We start from the raw sequence: 17231 nt of genomic DNA, 5'->3' as shown, positions 1-17231 counted from the left end.
GAAGGGATGTGTGCATGGGGCTGCTGAGGGGGACCCAAGGTCACATTTGGAACCAAAATCCCAAACTCCCAAAGAGGTGCTTTTGGGGGGAAACTTTTTGAGGTGGTTAAGGAGAAGGGATGTTTATCTCACTGGCTGACCACATACTTGACCCTCTAGGAGTATCTGCAAGAGGTATTTCAGACTATATATGCATGTACATAGATGTGCATTTATCTCTATAAATACCTATGTAGACATCGCAGCCTTGTAGGATCTATGGGACTTTCTAGTGTTCAGCAAACTTAATTCGTGTGTTTGCACTGAGCCGCTTCTTGGGTTGAGTTCTGCCAGTGAGTGAGGGAAAACTCCTCCTCAGCCTCTTACCTGCCCTCCTTCTTCCTTCCCCAGTGCTACAAGAGCTCCAAAGACCACAGTCCTCAGCTGGATGTGAATTTGCTGGGCTGCACTGTCATTCACAAGGAAAAGCAAGTGAGGAAGAAAGAACACAAGCTGAAGATCATCCCTATGAATGCAGACGTCATTGTGCTGGGGCTGCAGAGTAAAGACCAGGCAGAGCAGTGGCTCAGGGTCAGTGGCGCCTTCCTTGCTCCCACCCTGGCTTTGCTGGGAGACTATATCTTATCTCAGTCTTGTCCTTGTGTGCTCTGGCTCCCTTCCTCCCTGCAAGCCTGTATACAAACACAGGCTTTATTTCCATGTCCTGGGATAGCTTCTTCCTGCAGCCCCTGCTGCCTTCTGTGTGCAAGAGGCTGTGGAAGGACCTCCCAGCCCAGCTGCTGGAGGAGGGATGTCTGGCGTGGGTGCCCAGTACGAATTGGCTGAGGACAGGGGGAGATATGGCCCTTTCCCTCAGACAGCAGCAGCAAAAGAAGCAGCCTTGGGCTGCAAGGCGCCGGGGCTGCCGTTGCTGGCAGTCTCTGCCCGCTGACTTGGATCCATCGGTTTCTGCTGGCTGCCTGCTGCAACGCCAGGAAAATCCCCAGCGTTGCCAGCAATATAAACTGTGGGTCTCCCAGGCTGCGCTGGTTCTGCCTGTCCTGAGTGGGGGACAAGTATTGACTCGGTACTGCAGCTCTCTCACAGGCTATGGCTTGCTTTTCTGCACAGGTAATCCAGGAGACCAGTGGTCTGCTGTGTGAAGGAGGCAGTGAAGGCAACCAGTACATCCCAGATTCACAGAGGCTCTGTTACCCAAAGGTACACCTGATCTTTACAGAGGGAATTAGCACTTCAACTTTTCCATCTGTTCCTTTATTCATAGAACCACAGAATGGTTTGGGTTAGAGAGGACCTTAAGATCATCCAGATCCAACCCCCTGCCATAAATAATAGTTGTAGGTGTAGTAATTTTATTTGAGCAAAGACTGATAGGGGTGTAACCAGACCCCTGTTCTGCTGAAAAGGAGAGTTATTGGAGCTATAATAATTTTTCTTTGCAGCCTTTTGTTGCCAAATCTTACTCCAAAAGTGACTCAGCAATGGGCTCTCTTCCACACAAGGCAGCAGCCACTATCTCATCCAGCAGGACAATCGTACTCCCCAGGAGCTTTGGAAGGGGAATAGACCCTTGGATGCCAGGGCTTGGGCCAGTCTTAGTCCCAGTTTAGGTGGCACTCTTCAGGGGGTGCAACTTGTTCCAAAATATTGAGAGGTGAAAGAGCCCTTCTAAAGTCTCTGGTGGATACCCAAAATGGACCTGTTTGTGTACCTGGTCAGTTCCTCTGCCCATGCCGTCCTATGGGGACTGGAAGATGCCGCCACCAGCCAGGCTGCAGGACAGGATACCATAGGGTGCCACTGGTGGTGCCACTGTGTCACCTCAGAGGTGAGCCCAGCCAGGGCAGTTCGTGTGCTGGATGATGGGATCAGAAATGACAGGGAGGGCACAGAGTGACTGGGGAGGTGGGACATGTCTGTGTGAAAGCATCTGCTGTGGAGAGGGGGGAAAGGCACTTGCGGCGGGTGCTGGACTGAGGGATGGGTCACGTTTGTCTGTGGAGCCTGTATCTGGTGCTGTTGGCAGGTGGAGGTGTCTGAGAGGTACTCTGCAGCCTCCGAGAGTGGGAGCAGCACCGACGGACACCCGGAGACAGCCGAGACAAAAGATGGTAAAACCTCACCCTGGGAAAGGCAGGGGAATGGGGATCACTGACCCTGCATGTGCGAGGGCTTCATGTTTGCCACCACCACCTCAAACTGACCTGGTGCAGGGTGAAAGCTGCGTGTGAATCCTCTGCCTGTCCTTTTGATTCCAGTTCATTATTTTCCATAATGCAGTGACAGATGTTGGGATTTCTCAGCAGTTACAGAGTTAGGATAGGGCTGGAGAAGCCTGGGCATGATGCCTGCCCCACCACAGAGATGCTGTGTGACTCTGGGCAAGTCACGCTGGGGCAGTTTGAGGTGGCATAAATGCAACCTAAGTGACTTCCCTCAGAGATGTCTGCAGAGAAACTTGGAGTGTGAAATGCTGAGCCGTCTCCAACGGGAGAGTTACACCTTCATGCTAGGGTGTCTGGCTTTGGGCAATTCATCTATATTCCCCTTCTGTACGATAGGGCAGGTAAGTACATTGAAAGAAGAGATGCTCTATTAGAAGGATGGTGGCACCATGTATGTATATGAGGGATAGAGGAAGATAAAGCCATGCTGAGGACTCAACTGGAGTCACCTAACGGATGGAACTTGGCTGCTGAGTCCCTTTACACTAAGAATTCATCATTTTGTTAGAGTAGGGGGAAAGAAAATCTGGACTAAAAACATCCAACTTGATTCTTCACCGTGATTACCTGATGATTATGCAGCTATATTCATTCACTGACTGATATGCTCAGTAGGAAAATGCTAAAGAGGCTGTTTGGACATAAGCTTTCACCCTCCCCACCTGAAGTCCCTCCTTTTAGTTCCATTCTTTGTAGTATAAGAAAGTGAAGGGAGGTTGGCACCTGCACAGCAAGACCTGTGCGAACAGCCTTTATGCAGTGACTGGTGTTTGGTCAGAATTAACCCAAGTTTAAAGCAATATAGATGAAGTATCTTCAGCAAATCACTCTGCGATTAGTGGTGGGATTACATCTTGCTCATAGTCTCCCTGGACTTTGGACTAGCAGGGAGAGCAGGCTGTGTGTATGTCTGTGGGCTAGGAAAGCCACACAAATGCTCTCTTTCATTTTCTTTTCTGGTAGTTAAAAAGAAGGGCACATCTGGACTGAAACTGAGCAACCTCATGAACCTTGGGAGGAAGAAATCCAGCTCCCTGGATAGCCCAGAGAGATCCCTGGAGACTTCAAGTAAGTGCCAGCATGAGCTCCTCTGCAGGGATTTGTCTTGGTGATGGATCTCGGTGTGCAGGGCAGGATGAGCACCAGGCATCCTCCTCCTCAACCACAGGTGCCAGGCTGTCCCGAGGCAGAGGCCACAGTCTGCTTGGTCTGTGCCAGTAAATCCGTATAGGTTGTGGTACCTCTTACACATTAAGGTGACTGAGTGGCTTACAAGGAGGACACTAGCTTGCAGGGTGACCCAATAGGAAGGGCAGGTAATACCAGGTGTGCATGCAGAAGGCATCTGTGCTGCTCACCCTGGGCATTAGCCCAGTGTGTAGGAGTTGGCAGGGGGAGAGTTGTGTGAGTCAGCTGTTATTCACCATCTGGGACCAACTTTGTCCAACCCTTTGCAACCAATTTGCTGCTCCAAACCTAACCTGAATTACAAAGGTCTCGTTTTGAACAGATTTTACCCTTTTCATCCTGTTTTGTATGGATAGAACAGCTTGTGCCTTTGCTCTTTGTCATTGTCAGTGGCTTTGTGTTGTGTGGTGACCTCAGAACTTACCCATCAGACATCCTCATGCACACAGTGAGTTTGGATTCCCTCTCCCCTTGGAGTAGAAAATGTGCCTAAGTAACCCATGCTTGCTTGCAGGTTACCTGAATGTGCTAGTGAACAGCCAGTGGAAGTCCCGTTGGTGCCAGATAAAAGATGGTCACCTCCATTTCTACCAGGACAAGAACCGGAGCAAATTGGCTCAGCAGCCCCTGAGCCTGGCAGGTTGTGAAATTATCCCAGAGCCAAGCCCTGATCATCTCTACTCCTTCCGCATCCTGCACAACGGGGAAGAGCGGGTCATTCTGGAGGTAGGGTGTATATCTCCAAGACATTTCTGCTTTAAGCTGTCAGCGGGGGTGTCTCAAGAGGCCTAAATGCTGGTGAGGCCCTCCAGAGGAGCCCTCAGTCCAGGAAAGCAGAACCTGAAGCGAGGGACTTAGGTTCATCTGCCTGCGGTCACCTAGAAGGTGTCCCACCTAGCTGTCAATCCAGGTTGTGTCTGATGCTGGTGCCTCCAGAGGACCATTCAGCCTTCATCTTAGGCACTCATCTTAGGATGGGATGAAGGGTCCTCTAGAGATACCCATCTCTCTCCGCTGACTTTATGATTGTATGATGATTAAGTTGTATGGGATGTATTTCAGATAGCTAATGTTAGATGAGAAGAATGCCACTCTAGGGATTTAAGTCTGTGGTTAGGAGAAATGGAGAGCTTCACCTTCTGCAAACAGGGAGTCCCAAAGCCATGGGTTGTGAATCTCAAGTAAACTGATCACAGATCTGCCCCTGAAAGTGCAAGTGAATTCATCTCCATCTGTTACTTTCCTTTGCCTGCATCCAGGACTGTTTATCTCTAATCTTAGTTCTCTCTGACGACAGCATGATTATAGTAGGAGGTGGACAATGTGAGCAATTTCCTGTATTTTTCCAGTGGGCGGAATATTTATAGCTAAACAACTGACTTCGAGGGCCTGCCATGAAGTTCAAAGGTGTTTTTGTTTAGTTTCTGATTCAGGGTATGTCTGTGTCTGAGGAATCTTGCCTAATTACAGGTGTGAAGAAGAGGTGCTGGGAAAGTTCACATTTTGTGAATGGAAGAATGTGTATTTTGTACGGTCTGGCTGACTTCCCAGGGGCTCGAGTCCCTGCTAAATAAAACAGATTGGTAGCTTAAAATATACTTTCCAGTTTGGGATTCACTTGCCCTGAATTTCTCTTTGTGCTTACTGCTCTCTTTAAATCAAAGCAAAAGATGGCTGCATCTTCTTGCTTCAGGTAGAAATCCCTCACTACCAGAAGTACATGCGGCTATTTCCTATAGCTGGCTACAAGGCACCATATTTCTCTCTTCATTGTGCAAAATATCAGGGTGTTCATTTAATACTGATCATGTTAAAGTGAGGGGCTGTCTTTGATGTTCTCTGATCCTGTTTTAAACACCTTCCTTCCCCTCTTTCCTCTCAGCCCTAGAAGGGGTTTGAGCTCTGCCATAAGGAACTCGCAGGTTCCCTTGTGTGCTCAGGTCTCCTTGCATGTCTGTGTTTGGCAATCCCATTGCTGCGCTCTGCTGGTGCAAAATAAATCCCGCATGCTTTCCTTGCCAAAGCCAGCTCCATGCCAGCATCTCCAGCCCCAGAGACTGCCCTTACTCTTGTAAGCAGCTGAGTTGATCACCGTCAAAAAGAAAACGCAGGTTGACTAGAGTTAATCGAAGAGCTGCATTCATTTATCTTCCAAATTTGCACATCAGTCAGGGGTACTTCTTTTTTCTTTCAATGCAGCTTAGGTTTAATATAAATAGCCAGCAATTCATCTTTCCCCTTGCAAGCCCAGCATACTCCCCTTTGCAGGGCTAAGCAGCATTAGCCTTGGGAGAGAAGAGAAACTGCTGTTGCAACTTGTCCTCTCTGATGTCCCCATAGGCCAAGTCCTCGGAGGAAATGGGTCACTGGCTGGGCCTCCTCTTGTCGGAGTCAGGTTCGAAAACAGACCCAGAGGAATTCACCTATGATTACGTGGATGCTGACAGGGTTTCCTGCATCGTGAGCGCCGCGAAGAACTCCTTCTTGTACGTCAGTGGGAATGGGGATGCTGGTAGAGGGAAAGCAACTGGAGCAAGGGTTCCTCTGATTGTGGGAGCTTGGCTGCCTCCCACATGGGAAGGGGTGGTAAATTCACAGCTCTGTAGCTGTCTTTGGAAGCTCGGTGAGGGACAGGACAGCACTTGTCTCACCATGGCACATCTAACCTGAGCTGCAGCTTACCATGGGTCTAGGGCACATGCCTAGGTGGTTCTTGCAAAGGCAGGTTGGTGGGGTGGACTTGGTTCATGGACCTGATCTAGTTGAAGATGACCCTGCTCGTTGCAGGGAGTTGGATTAGATGTGCTTTGAAGGTCCCTTCCAACCCAAACCGTTCTATGATTCTATGTGAGGCCATGGGCACCCAGCCATGTGGTTCACTGTGCCACTGGTACAGGGCTATAGTGCTGCTGCAGTGCTGTGCCTGAGGGTGGGTGAGGAAGAGCCAAAGGGAAATGTGACAGCAGCAGTTCTCACATTGCTGCATGGCTCTACCTTCTTATCTTCTGCATCTGACCATGCAGCCCTGCCCAGGCCCCAGGACCACTATGCTTGGGTGCCCCAAAATGCAGCACACCCTGATGGGATGTCCTGCTTCTTGTTCACAGCTTAATGCAGAGGAAGTACTCTGAGCCCAATGCCTATATCGACAACCTGCCGAAGGGCAAGGTGCAGCAGGAGGAGCTGTACGACGATGTGGATCTGCCAGACCTGCCTGTGGTAAGAGTCATCATCACCCAGTGCTGTGCCATGAGCAAACATCTGGCCGTGGGGGAGTCTCCAGCAGTGAAGGGGGAGGGTTTTCCAACAGCAGCAAAAGGGATTCCTTGGTCCTGGGGAAATCCAGGCTTTTGCAATGGGGCAAAGTGAGTGCTGGAGAGGAGGCACTAAAGAATGGGAGAGAAATTTCCAGCAGGGTGCTGTATGGATTCTCAGGCAGCTGGGATAAAATCCCACAGTTTCCGTCAGCAAACAGCATGGATTATTTGGTGATTGATGGTGGGTTGTTTGGAGCCTGGTCTATCCAAACTCCTTTTGATGCCTGTAAGAACAAGTCCTGTGTAAGGACAAGAAAGACGGACCACCCTGGGGATGGGACTGTTATCCAAGGAAAGAATCTGACAAGGGCTGCAAGATGTACAGCAGCGTGAGATCCTTGGATGGGGCTGCTGGTACCATTGGAAAGTGCTGTAGAAGGAGAGCAAGAAGGACCTTTCTTTCAGTACACCAAAAAGCCCTGTATGGAACGACACAGAGATTGGGTTTTTAATTCCTCTAAGGTTTATGGAAAATACTCCAGATTGCCTGAGATACTACTGCTTTGCAGTGAGGTATTTCCTATACTGCAGCAGATGGTCCCATTTCAGGGGAGCACTCTCCTTTTGCAGGAAGAAGTACCCAAGAATGAGAGCAAAGCGGAGGGGGACCAGGACAGAGTATACCTGGATCTCACCCCAGTGAAGTCCTTCCTGCACTGTGCTGGCAAGATGTCATGCCAGCCTTCACCCCTCAGTTCACCATCTCTAGAAAGGGCTGCCAACAAGGCTGCAGCAGAGAGCACAGCAGAGCCAGCCCCTGTGCCTAAGGAAGCCGAGCCCTGTGTTAAGGAGATGGAGACCTCGGAGCAGGTACTGTCCTGGACTGTGGTGTGGTGCAGACTTAACCAGTGAGCCAGTTCTCCCCACCACATCATCCCACTTCATTTCTGCCCCCAGAAACAGCCAGAGAAGCCAGAGCCCGATGAGGCGCTGCCACGGATGCCCACTGTTAAGATCCAGACGCAGCAGCAGAACATCGCCTTCCCCCAGCCAGCCCCCGAGGTGCCGCTGGGCGCAGGGACAGCGGGCAGCCCTCAGCTGGTACCCACACACCGGCCCAAGATGCCACTGCTGGGTGAGTGGGTGACACTGGGGCAGCAGGGGCTTGGAGGGAGGTGGTGCTCTGAGTGTGAGTTTTGCCCTGTGGTTCCCTTGATGCTGCTATACAGTAGCTTTACAAGGGGATGAGTCTCCTGGTTGGTGACTTCCCAGACCCTCATTCATTTTGTTTCTGAGCACCTAAGAAAGCTTTCCTTCCTGATTTTCCCCCTTGTTTTGATGGGTTGTGTTTGCAGCATCAGCAGTGGAAACCAAGCTGGGCAAGAACAGGACAGAAGCAGAGGTGAAGCGGTTTACAGAGGAGAAGGAGCGGCTGGAGAAGGAGAAGGATGAAATCCGGTCTCAGCTCACCCAGCTGCGCAAGGAGAGGCGAGAGCTGAAGGAAATGCTTGGGGGTAACACAGGTAGAGCTGGGCAAGGGGTGATGTGTGGAGAGGGGCATGCAGGGGTAGGACAAGGGGGAATGGGTTTGAACTGACAGAGGGGAGATTTAGATTGGATATTAGGAATAGATTCTTCCCTGTGAGGGTGATCAGGTGCTGGCACAGGTTGCCCAGGGAATATAAGGAAATACAAGGAAAACATACAGGACATGCCCTGGTCCCTGCTCCCTTCATGAGCTCCCCAAGTTCCCAGCCAGCATCAAGTTACCCCTCCCTCCCTTCACAGACAAGAGCCTGGAGCAGCGGCTGAAGGAGATAGAAGAAGAATGCAAAAGGAAGGAGAGCCGGAGGGTGGACCTGGAGCTGAGCCTGGTGGAAGTGAAGGAGAACCTGAAGAAGGCTGAGTCCGGCCCTGTGACGTTGGGCACTGCGGTGGATACCACACACCTGGAGAACGCAGCCCCACGGGTATGTGGGGGCACCCCTGGGGTGTGCAGTGGCTTTCCAGCAGCCAGGCAGTCCCATTGTCTCAGCCTGCTTAATAATATAATCATTAACAACAGCATTAAATTATTATAATATGTAATCCTACATAAAAGTCTAGATTATATCTTATCTAAGCAAAGTATTATGTAAATTATTAGCTATGTATAGACATAAAATAATAGTATAATAATAACATAATGAGGTAACTGCAGTGATGGGGAAGTGAAAGGGGGCTGGGGCTCAAGAGAGCAGTTGTATTTCCACATGGGACTTTGAACAACACCCTCCAGGGCCATGCAGGTTTGGACCCAGCTCCTTCTGTGCTCAGCTGAGCCGCAGGGTGGTTTGGGGGGAGATTCAGGCAGCTAAGTTCATTCTTGGGAACGTTGTTCCCATGAAACGGAGATGGTCACTGCCTGAGCCCTGCTCTGAATCTCTGCTTGAGTCCTCAACACCCAAACACACCACACACATATTGGTATTTTGAAATTGGGATGTCACTGAAATATATATTCCTCAGTGCAAGTGGGATGTGGCTGTGAGAAGGAGCTGCTGGGGAAAGGCAGCAATCTCTGTTGGTAGGCTGAAGTCATCACCCTTCTGTTCTTTCTGCTGTAGATTCAGGCAAAATGTGCCAGTCCAACCAACAGCGCAGACAACTCACCAGTCAATTCAGCAACAGCCTTAAAAAACAGGCCTTTATCCGTCATGGTGACAGGGAAGGGAACAGTCCTACAGAAAGCTAAGGTACGCGTTAATTTGTACATGCCGCTGCTTTTCCCTCCTGGCAGTGGGATGGGGTGGTGGGGTGTCTTACCCCTGACCAAGCACCACTTGGAGCCTGGTTTTCCTCTGGTCTTTTTACCTGGGTTTGCCTTAGATGTGATTTAAATGAATAAATGTGTGTATTGCTTATAACAGAGAGACAGCCCTGACCTATTCTGCAGCCAAAACCACTTGGGTTGACCATGCACATTACAACTATTGTGGCTTTCCAGATCTGCCTTTTGACTAATTTGCCTTTATTCCTTGGCAGGAATGGGAGAAGAAGGGAACTAGTTAGAAGCACATCTTTTTAGATGGACTAAAGACTGGAATTGCCCATTCCTGGCCAAGGGGATTCAATCATCTTTAGGTGGAGGTTGAGTTGTGCAACACAACCACATACCAAGCGCCTCCTCCACGTCACACCAACTGCTCAACGCAGCAACGGAGCCAACTGCTGCCAATATGAGTTATCCCAAATGATCTTGCTCTTTCCAGACAAGTCCCAATCACGTAGCTAAATCAATAACAACCAGTGGCAATCCTTGCATCAAGTTCCTAACCCAGTTGATGTATACAAGAATGTTACTGTACATAGAGGTGTTCTGTGTATTTCTACTCTGAAGGTTTATCAATGAGTCATTAAGGTTTCTATATTAGTGGCAGTAGTGGGTTCAGAAGGGGCCTCTGCTAGTCTTTATACCCCGGTGGTTTTCAACCTGTTGTGACAAACTGCAGTCAGCTAAAGTCTCCTGTCTTGCTGCCAGTCATCACTCAGCTGCTTTTCATCCAGCCTTCGGTCATTGGCAATACCCACACCTGAGTGATGCTCCAGACATGAATGAGAGGCACACAGCAGCCTGTCCAGGGGATTCCTGTGGTGTCCTGATTCACCCCAGCATGTGTTCACTGCTACCAGCCTGCTCCAGCTTTGCCAGAGTGTCAAGGAAGATCCCTGTTCACCTTCTTGTTCTGTAAGATATGGTACAGACTGGTGGCACCAAGAGCTCTGGGCAATGGATATCTGCAAGCAGATTCAGTTAATTCTCTTTCACCTGAGGAGTTTGTTCTGGAAAAGAAATCCTATTTGAAGGTTTGTTAATAATTCACCAAAGGCCCAGGCCTGCTCAGCTGTTGTATGGGAAGCTGGATCCCAGTGTGTCTATCTCTCAGGGCTTGCCCTTTCCCAGGGGAGGGGAGGTAAAGCAGTCCCCATGTTCCTGCCCCATCTATGAGCACCACTCTGCTGATGCTCTCTGGTCTCCACAGAGCCACAGACATACAATCTGCTTTTGAAGACACAGGGATGCCTTCAGGAGCCCCTCCACGCAGGCAGGGCTGACCAGCCTGGCCTGTTCTGCTCCAGGGGTGGGCTGCTGGCCATATTGGTGCTGTCACCCTGATTTCCAGCTTATTTAACTTAATATACCATCTGCGGGCTTATGACTGAACACCTTGGTATCCCGCCTAGACGCTTGTTGTGCTATTGCATCACCGGTCGCTTGTGATTGACCCAGGAGATGACAGTCTTGTTCAGAATGCGTGGGTAAAGGTCTTCCTGAATCTTCGTTAGCGAAGACAGGCCTTTGTCATAGGAGAAGGAAAACTCCTATCTTCAAACGCGGGCTGATGGAGCTCGCCTAGCCTTGTATGGTCTTCCATCAAGGAGAAGGTGATCTTACAAAAGCTACGCCCTGAGGACTTTGCTGTCACCGTCCTAGCTCGCTAGGCCATGGCAGTCAAACCTCAGGTGTAAAGGCCGGTTCTGCACACGCTGCACCTCACCTAAAAAATCCACTGTGTAGGCTGGAAGGGCTCACTGTCACTTGTCTGTATGGATGGGTGAGGGTCAAAACGGCAGGTGACAAGGTGCATGGGAAGCTGCAGATCCGACCTTGCATGCAGGGGGACCAGCACATGGGTAGCTCGAGATCGCTCAGATGACAGTCTTGGTCAGACTCTTCCTCATTGCCTAAGCAGCCTTTTTATTCCAACTAGATTTGCATATCCCATATGCCCTTGGTCATCGCGCTTGTAGTAAGCGTGCTTAAAGCCCTTCCCAAATCTTCGCTCACACAGCCAAGCCATCAAACTTAATATATAGCCTTTGGGCCCTGGCCCACAAATCCCACCCATCTCTGCCCTGGCCAAGGTTTCTAATGAAAGACATTGGACATTTGGGACTGCTAAACTTAGAGACAGTGGAAGTTGAAGGAGAGTAGGGAGGCTGTCAGAAATTCATGCACGCTCTCCTCTCTCTAACCTGCTATCATCTCTGATGGCCTGGGGACACCTGAGGCCCAGACTCAGTAACTGAGTTGATGGTGCTAGGGTTGAAGCTGTTTTCTAACCCTGCAAAACTAAAGCAGCACCAGTACCCACCAGTACCCTGGCTGGGTTGCTCTGGGGTCCTGCAGCTACACCAGCAAGCAGCACCCAGAGCTAGGGTAAAGACAGGCAAAATGCTGTACCTTCCTAAGCCTTGAAAACCTTTGGCAGGCCTGAGATCACTTCTAAAAGGATGCTCCTTCTTCACACAAAGGGTCTGCAGGGCAATGACCCCAAGTTGGTGGTGGCACTGGGCTGAGTGAGAATGTGCTGACCAGGGGCTCTGGGCTTGCTTGCCACTGCCATGGGGCTGGGGTGCAACAAAGCACTTGGTCAGGGTATCCTGAAGGCAATAAGGGTGACCTCACTCCTGTTTCTTCTTACTTTGAACTCTGCTGTGGTGCACATGGAGCAATGGCTAATCCCAGGCCTCGGAGCAGTACATCAATCACCCTTGTCCCTGTGAAAGGTTTGCACATGGGAAAAACTCATGCAAACAAACCACTGAATCTTCTAGTTCAGGACCCAGGGGTCTTCCTTCTCCAAAAGCACAGATGGAGGCCATGGACACCATGAAGCTTTTGTTTTGACCCGTGATGAGCTGGCAGGAGACCTCTCTACACCCTAAGTATCTGTGTAGTACCATGCCCTCACCATCCACCCCGCTGTCATCCTCCAGAAGTTGTCCAGACATTTCACAGTGGTACTGAGACAGCGATGGATGAGAGCAGCTCTGCTTTCCCCTCCACAGCCCAGTCAGCATCAGTGGTCCTGCTGGGATGTCTCCATTAGAGGAAGTAAACATAGGCAAGTCCTGAGCAGCACACATTCCCCAGACAAGAAACATAAAACAATTCCTCTGCGTCCCCATTGTTTTCCTAACTCAAGGCATTTCCTTTGTTGTAACTGTGACCTATAAAGTGACGCTTTAGAGGGTTTTATAATAAAATGATGAGTATATTATGTTAGTGGTTTTTCTTCACCGTGTGGCTTGTTCTTGTGCTATTTTCCAGTAGAATTCAAGTACAACCCCCCACAACACTGTTGGTTACTACAAAGTTCCTTAGCTATGCAGTCTATAGCTACAATGGACTATATCTTAAACAATGTAGTCATCTATAGTGGCTACACCGTCAACAAAAAGCATTTTCAGACAGCCACCCCACTGAAAAATAGCAATAACCGTGACACTTTGCATGAATACATGTAAAAGATTCCTGCCTGTGTCTCCATAGCGCAGTTCTATTGCATAAAACCAGCGGAGAAAATTGCGTCCACTACCTTCCTCTGGCCACTAGATAGCAACTGTGTGCAAGGCTTAGTGCCTGCTGCTGTCCCTGAAAGGAAAACCAGGATGGGGTTTAGGTGGGAAGGAAGGAAGAGCATTAGTGAAGTGGTTGAGGCCAGTCTTTACAGAACAGACACCAAGCCAGACACGTCTGTAACATAGCTTTTGGTGGCTGTACCACGCCTGCAGAAAGGCACCCTAGCTATGGCACAAAGTCCTGGGGAAGGTCCTGCTCCCCTGCCTTTCCTAGCCCAGCCACTGACACAAACCTGCCAACAAGCCCATTAGCATCCTGCCAGCCTCCAAGCCTGGGATTCCCAAAACAACAGCTCGATTTGGGGTTGCTGTTTCTGTGAGCTGAAGGAGAAACAGCAGTCAATTCTGTCTTTTCCTAGCATCTCTCACTGGCGCTTTGTAACATCTCTATTATCACTAGCTGTCCCCAGCACAACACTGCCTTTAGATGGCTGTGGACCATCCTGGTAGCAAACACAGCTGCCTCCCAGACTAAAGGGCTTGCTCACCCCAGTCTCGTCCTACCAAATACCGTGTTGAAGGACTGGGTCTAAAGATACTGCTGTGCAGGGAGGCATAGCTCCTACTGCTGCTGACTGCCTAAGGCACTTTTTGTTACTGCTTTGATAGTTACTCCCTGTGTAATTCTCACCCCTGCACAATGCAGCCACGCCACCATGGGGCCTGCAGGGTGTCACAAGCAGAAGCCCATATTCTGCTGGAAGGGAATTTGCTGCTACAAATGCTTTTTCTTATCAAGTTTCTCACATAAGTACCTTCAGTTATTGCTTTGCATACTTGGAGCAACCCTACAACAGCTACTGGGGGATCCTGCCTAGCACATCCAGTGAGCTAGTGGCACTTTGATTTGCAGCTAAGACGCAAGTGCCAGGGGGAAAAAAAACCTGCCTCTCATTGATGGAGAAGTTGGCCTATATAAGTTGTCTCAGATATAAAAATCCATTTACTTCTATTGAGCAGAGTAAGACTGCAGGTGTTTTGCAAGCTGAAGAAGCCAGCTGGCTTTAAGAGGAGTATCAACCGACCTCTCACAGCCTTGTCTCAGCTCTTGGTGCTCAGAGAGGGTGGTACAGCAGGATCTAAAGTCCAGCTTCCCTGCTGCAACCTCTACAGTATGGGCACCAAACACATTTACTCATCACAAACAGGCATGATTTTGCTTGCTGAGGGAAGGTAAAAATAAAGGGGCTAAAATACATGCTACCTGCTTAAAACCCAGTTTCTTAAAGGAGAAACAGGCTCAGCCAGCAATCCTACAGAGCGAGAGTAATTCACAGCTCCATTAGTAACAGCAGCCCAGACATCTAATGACAACCTGGCACAGACAGCATGCTCTGTGCTCCCCCAGTGCCAGACAGGATTAGTGCTGGCTTCATAGGAACCCCAGCTCCTCAGCGGCTGTGCCAGTCTCAAGGGGATGAGCTCCCATGAGGTAAGTTCTCATTAAGTATTTCTGATTGGATCCCAGTCTGTAAGAGTGAATTTAATACAGGATCATGTCAAAGACCAAAGCCACTTATTCTTTCTTAATTAAAATTTGCAGGAGAAAGAGCCTAGAAATTAGCCTTGATCTTCAACTCAGATTTGCAAAAAGGAAAAGCCAACAGCCTCAACAACTGTTCAGCAGTGTCCTGCCTGCCTGTGGGATCAAGCAGGACTCTCCAAGACCATCCCATATACCCTGATCTTTGTTAGCAGCTTGGCTTTTCCCACCTCCCCAAAATGCCCCACCACCTTCTTACCTTGCAAAGTGTTTTGCCCTGTCCCAAAGGAGAGCTGGTGGGTGCTGCCATGGCCAGAGCACATCTAAGCAAGCATCCAAGGCTTTAGTGATCACTCGTATTTAGGAGGAAGGTTGCACTCTCAGCACATCCCATCATAGATCACTACAGCTCAACACATAGATCACTAACACATGGGGATCCCTGGGACACTTTGGGCACCGAGACCCCAGCCAGATGCACTTGGAGGCTAAGGGCTGGGTTTAGGAAGCAGCTTTCCTGAAACTGCTCCATGAGTTTCCAATCTCTCATACCATCCCTACCTGAGGAACTGATGCACAGGGCTAGATGGATCCCACCCAGCATTAAAACTTCTCCTGCGTGAGATTTTGCAGTCTGTGATTCATGAATCACACAGAGAGGTTCGGCTATCAATCAGTGCTTAAAAGCCAGCAGGATGGTATAAACGCAGGGTTTCCCCAGCTCAGACCCAGGCAAGCATCCCTTGTCCCAGTAAAGTCCATGCACTCTAAAAATGTACTTGCCAGCTATGTATTAAAGCAAAAAGAAGCTACGAAGGTTACACCAAACCACAGCTGCCACAAGACAAAGTGCTCAGCAGCTGTGAAAACTATCCTGCAGGCAACAGAGATATGGGGGAAAGGCTTTAAGCATGTGTATGAGGCCAGGAAAGCACACCCCAGCTCCAGAGCTGTGTGCCAGACAAGGTGAATACGCTTCCATTTGAGAGGGAAGACCAGTCTTACAGAGTACAAATGCCCCTGAGGAGTGAACATTAACAGATTAGTTTCTCTTTCTATCTCAAATATCAGCCTTCGACTAAACCTCTATTTTGCTGTGCCTTAGGACACAGACAATCTACTGAGTGACAGTGAAAAGAAAGAAGGAATTCTCTCTTCTCGTAGCCTTGTCTCTCCCACAGGGTAGGACTGTCTCAGTGCCAGCTTTCATCCCCGAGAGTGCTTTTAGACCATTCTTCTCTTGACAACAGACCTGAGGAGTAATTTGTGTCTCGCTTTGTACATCTAATGTTACTGTTCACACACAGGGCCAGGACATCTGGGTGAAGGCATTTTTCTTCTTCTAGGAACAATAGATGCTATTTTCAGGAGTGCTGGCAACCACAGTTAATGTCTCTGCCTCAGCCCTGTCCAGAGCTGCTCCTGCTCTCCCAAGGTAATGAACACCATGGGAAAGGCAGCAGAGAACAGCCCCACACTGTGAAGCACAGGCCCTAGGGAGCAATTTTACAGCATCATGGGCGAATTGATCTAGTGATCCACTGAGGATGATGCTCCAAAGGATGCAGGCAAGTGGCCAGACTGTCTTTGGAGACACGTGAACCACCCCAACACACCAGAGACCCAGCTTGTGCTATAGACTGCTGTGCCAGGGACAAGATCAGTTTAAACAGCAGGGGGAGGCAGAAATGCCATTCAGCTTGTCTGTCCGGGTTCAGGCCAGGACAAGCATGCTGTTCCTGTTCTCCGAAAGGAGAGCTAAGTAACATGGCAAAGCTCTAAGCCATGGAAACAGCACCAAAAAGATGAGGTGGGGCTTGACCTGGAATGTGCAAAAAAGGAATGAATAAGAGAAAAATATGTATGGGTAAAGGAGAGAGTAAAGATGTGGCCTGCAGGAGGAGAAAGGAAAGGGTAGATGGGATCAGGGAAGAGAGGTTCAGCCTTCTTTCCCCTCTGACATATTCTGGTCCAAGCACCCATGTGAAGCCACTCAGGAGGTTGTCCTGGTCCTGTCCCCTCCAGGTCAGACTGTGGCTGGCAGATAACAATGAGGCTGGCAGGGAGTTAAACCTGAAAGCAGACAGACAAAGGCCAAAGACCAGCAGGATGGAACAAACTATGGCTCCATCCAGAGCCTATAACAGAACAGATCTTTGCTTGGAAACGGTGGGGGATTGCCCTTACTTGGTGTATTTGAAGCCCTGCTAACTAGATTCGACCTGGGTTAAATGTGGGTGAAAATCAGTCAATGAATCTATGGAAAAACTGCCTGTCCCAGCTCTTTGGAGCTGCATAAACCATTCGATGATCTTGCCAAACCCATGCTTTTCAAACCTCTCCTTATTAATGCTTACAAATGACTGTGAAGCTAAACCATATTCAATCAGCCCAAATAAAGTCAGAGAAAAAAGCAGCATGGGCAAAAGCAGAATAGAGGCTCATAACCATTTCTCCTTCCTCTTATTTGTCTTCCTGGGTGTAGCAAACCGTTCACTCCAGCACCTCCTCTGCCAGTGCATTATCTACATTATACCCCTAGCAGGAGCTCCAGAGTTGCTCAGACTTCCACGTATTTTTAGACTGAAAGATCTCTTAAGAAGTCCATTAAAGAAATAATAATACTCACACAGCACTAGAACCTGAATGAGGAAATGCTAAATGTCAACAGTA

At 49.3% G+C, this 17231-nt stretch overlaps 1 protein-coding gene across 7 annotated transcripts in view; it reads left to right on the top strand.

Annotated features, from left to right (window-relative positions):
- AFAP1L2 (actin filament associated protein 1 like 2) overlaps positions 1–10852 on the top strand; it is a 68956-nt gene extending 58104 nt beyond the window's left edge. For 6 of the 7 annotated variants that reach the window (XM_062607925.1, XM_062607924.1, XM_062607923.1 and 3 more), the window contains 13 exons: positions 391–570; positions 1111–1200; positions 2027–2111; positions 3189–3293; positions 3928–4139; positions 5754–5899; positions 6521–6632; positions 7301–7540; positions 7628–7805; positions 8026–8193; positions 8459–8640; positions 9277–9405; positions 9695–10852. In XM_062607925.1, coding sequence (XP_062463909.1) covers positions 391–570; positions 1111–1200; positions 2027–2111; positions 3189–3293; positions 3928–4139; positions 5754–5899; positions 6521–6632; positions 7301–7540; positions 7628–7805; positions 8026–8193; positions 8459–8640; positions 9277–9405; positions 9695–9721 — 1854 coding nt within the window. In that variant the 3' untranslated portion in view covers positions 9722–10852. The remainder of the gene's footprint in view (positions 1–390; positions 571–1110; positions 1201–2026; positions 2112–3188; positions 3294–3927; positions 4140–5753; positions 5900–6520; positions 6633–7300; positions 7541–7627; positions 7806–8025; positions 8194–8458; positions 8641–9276; positions 9406–9694) is intronic. The other variant, XM_062607926.1, reaches the window with a different exon arrangement.
- The last annotated feature ends 6379 nt before the right edge of the window (positions 10853–17231 follow it).

This window comes from Pezoporus occidentalis, unplaced genomic scaffold, assembly GCF_034315485.1.
Source record: "Pezoporus occidentalis ecotype Australia unplaced genomic scaffold, CSIRO_AGI_Poc_V1 ctg127, whole genome shotgun sequence".
NCBI lineage: Eukaryota > Metazoa > Chordata > Aves > Psittaciformes > Psittacidae > Pezoporus > Pezoporus occidentalis.
Note: the sequence above shows the minus strand (reverse complement) of the source record. Positions and strands in the feature narration are given on the sequence as shown.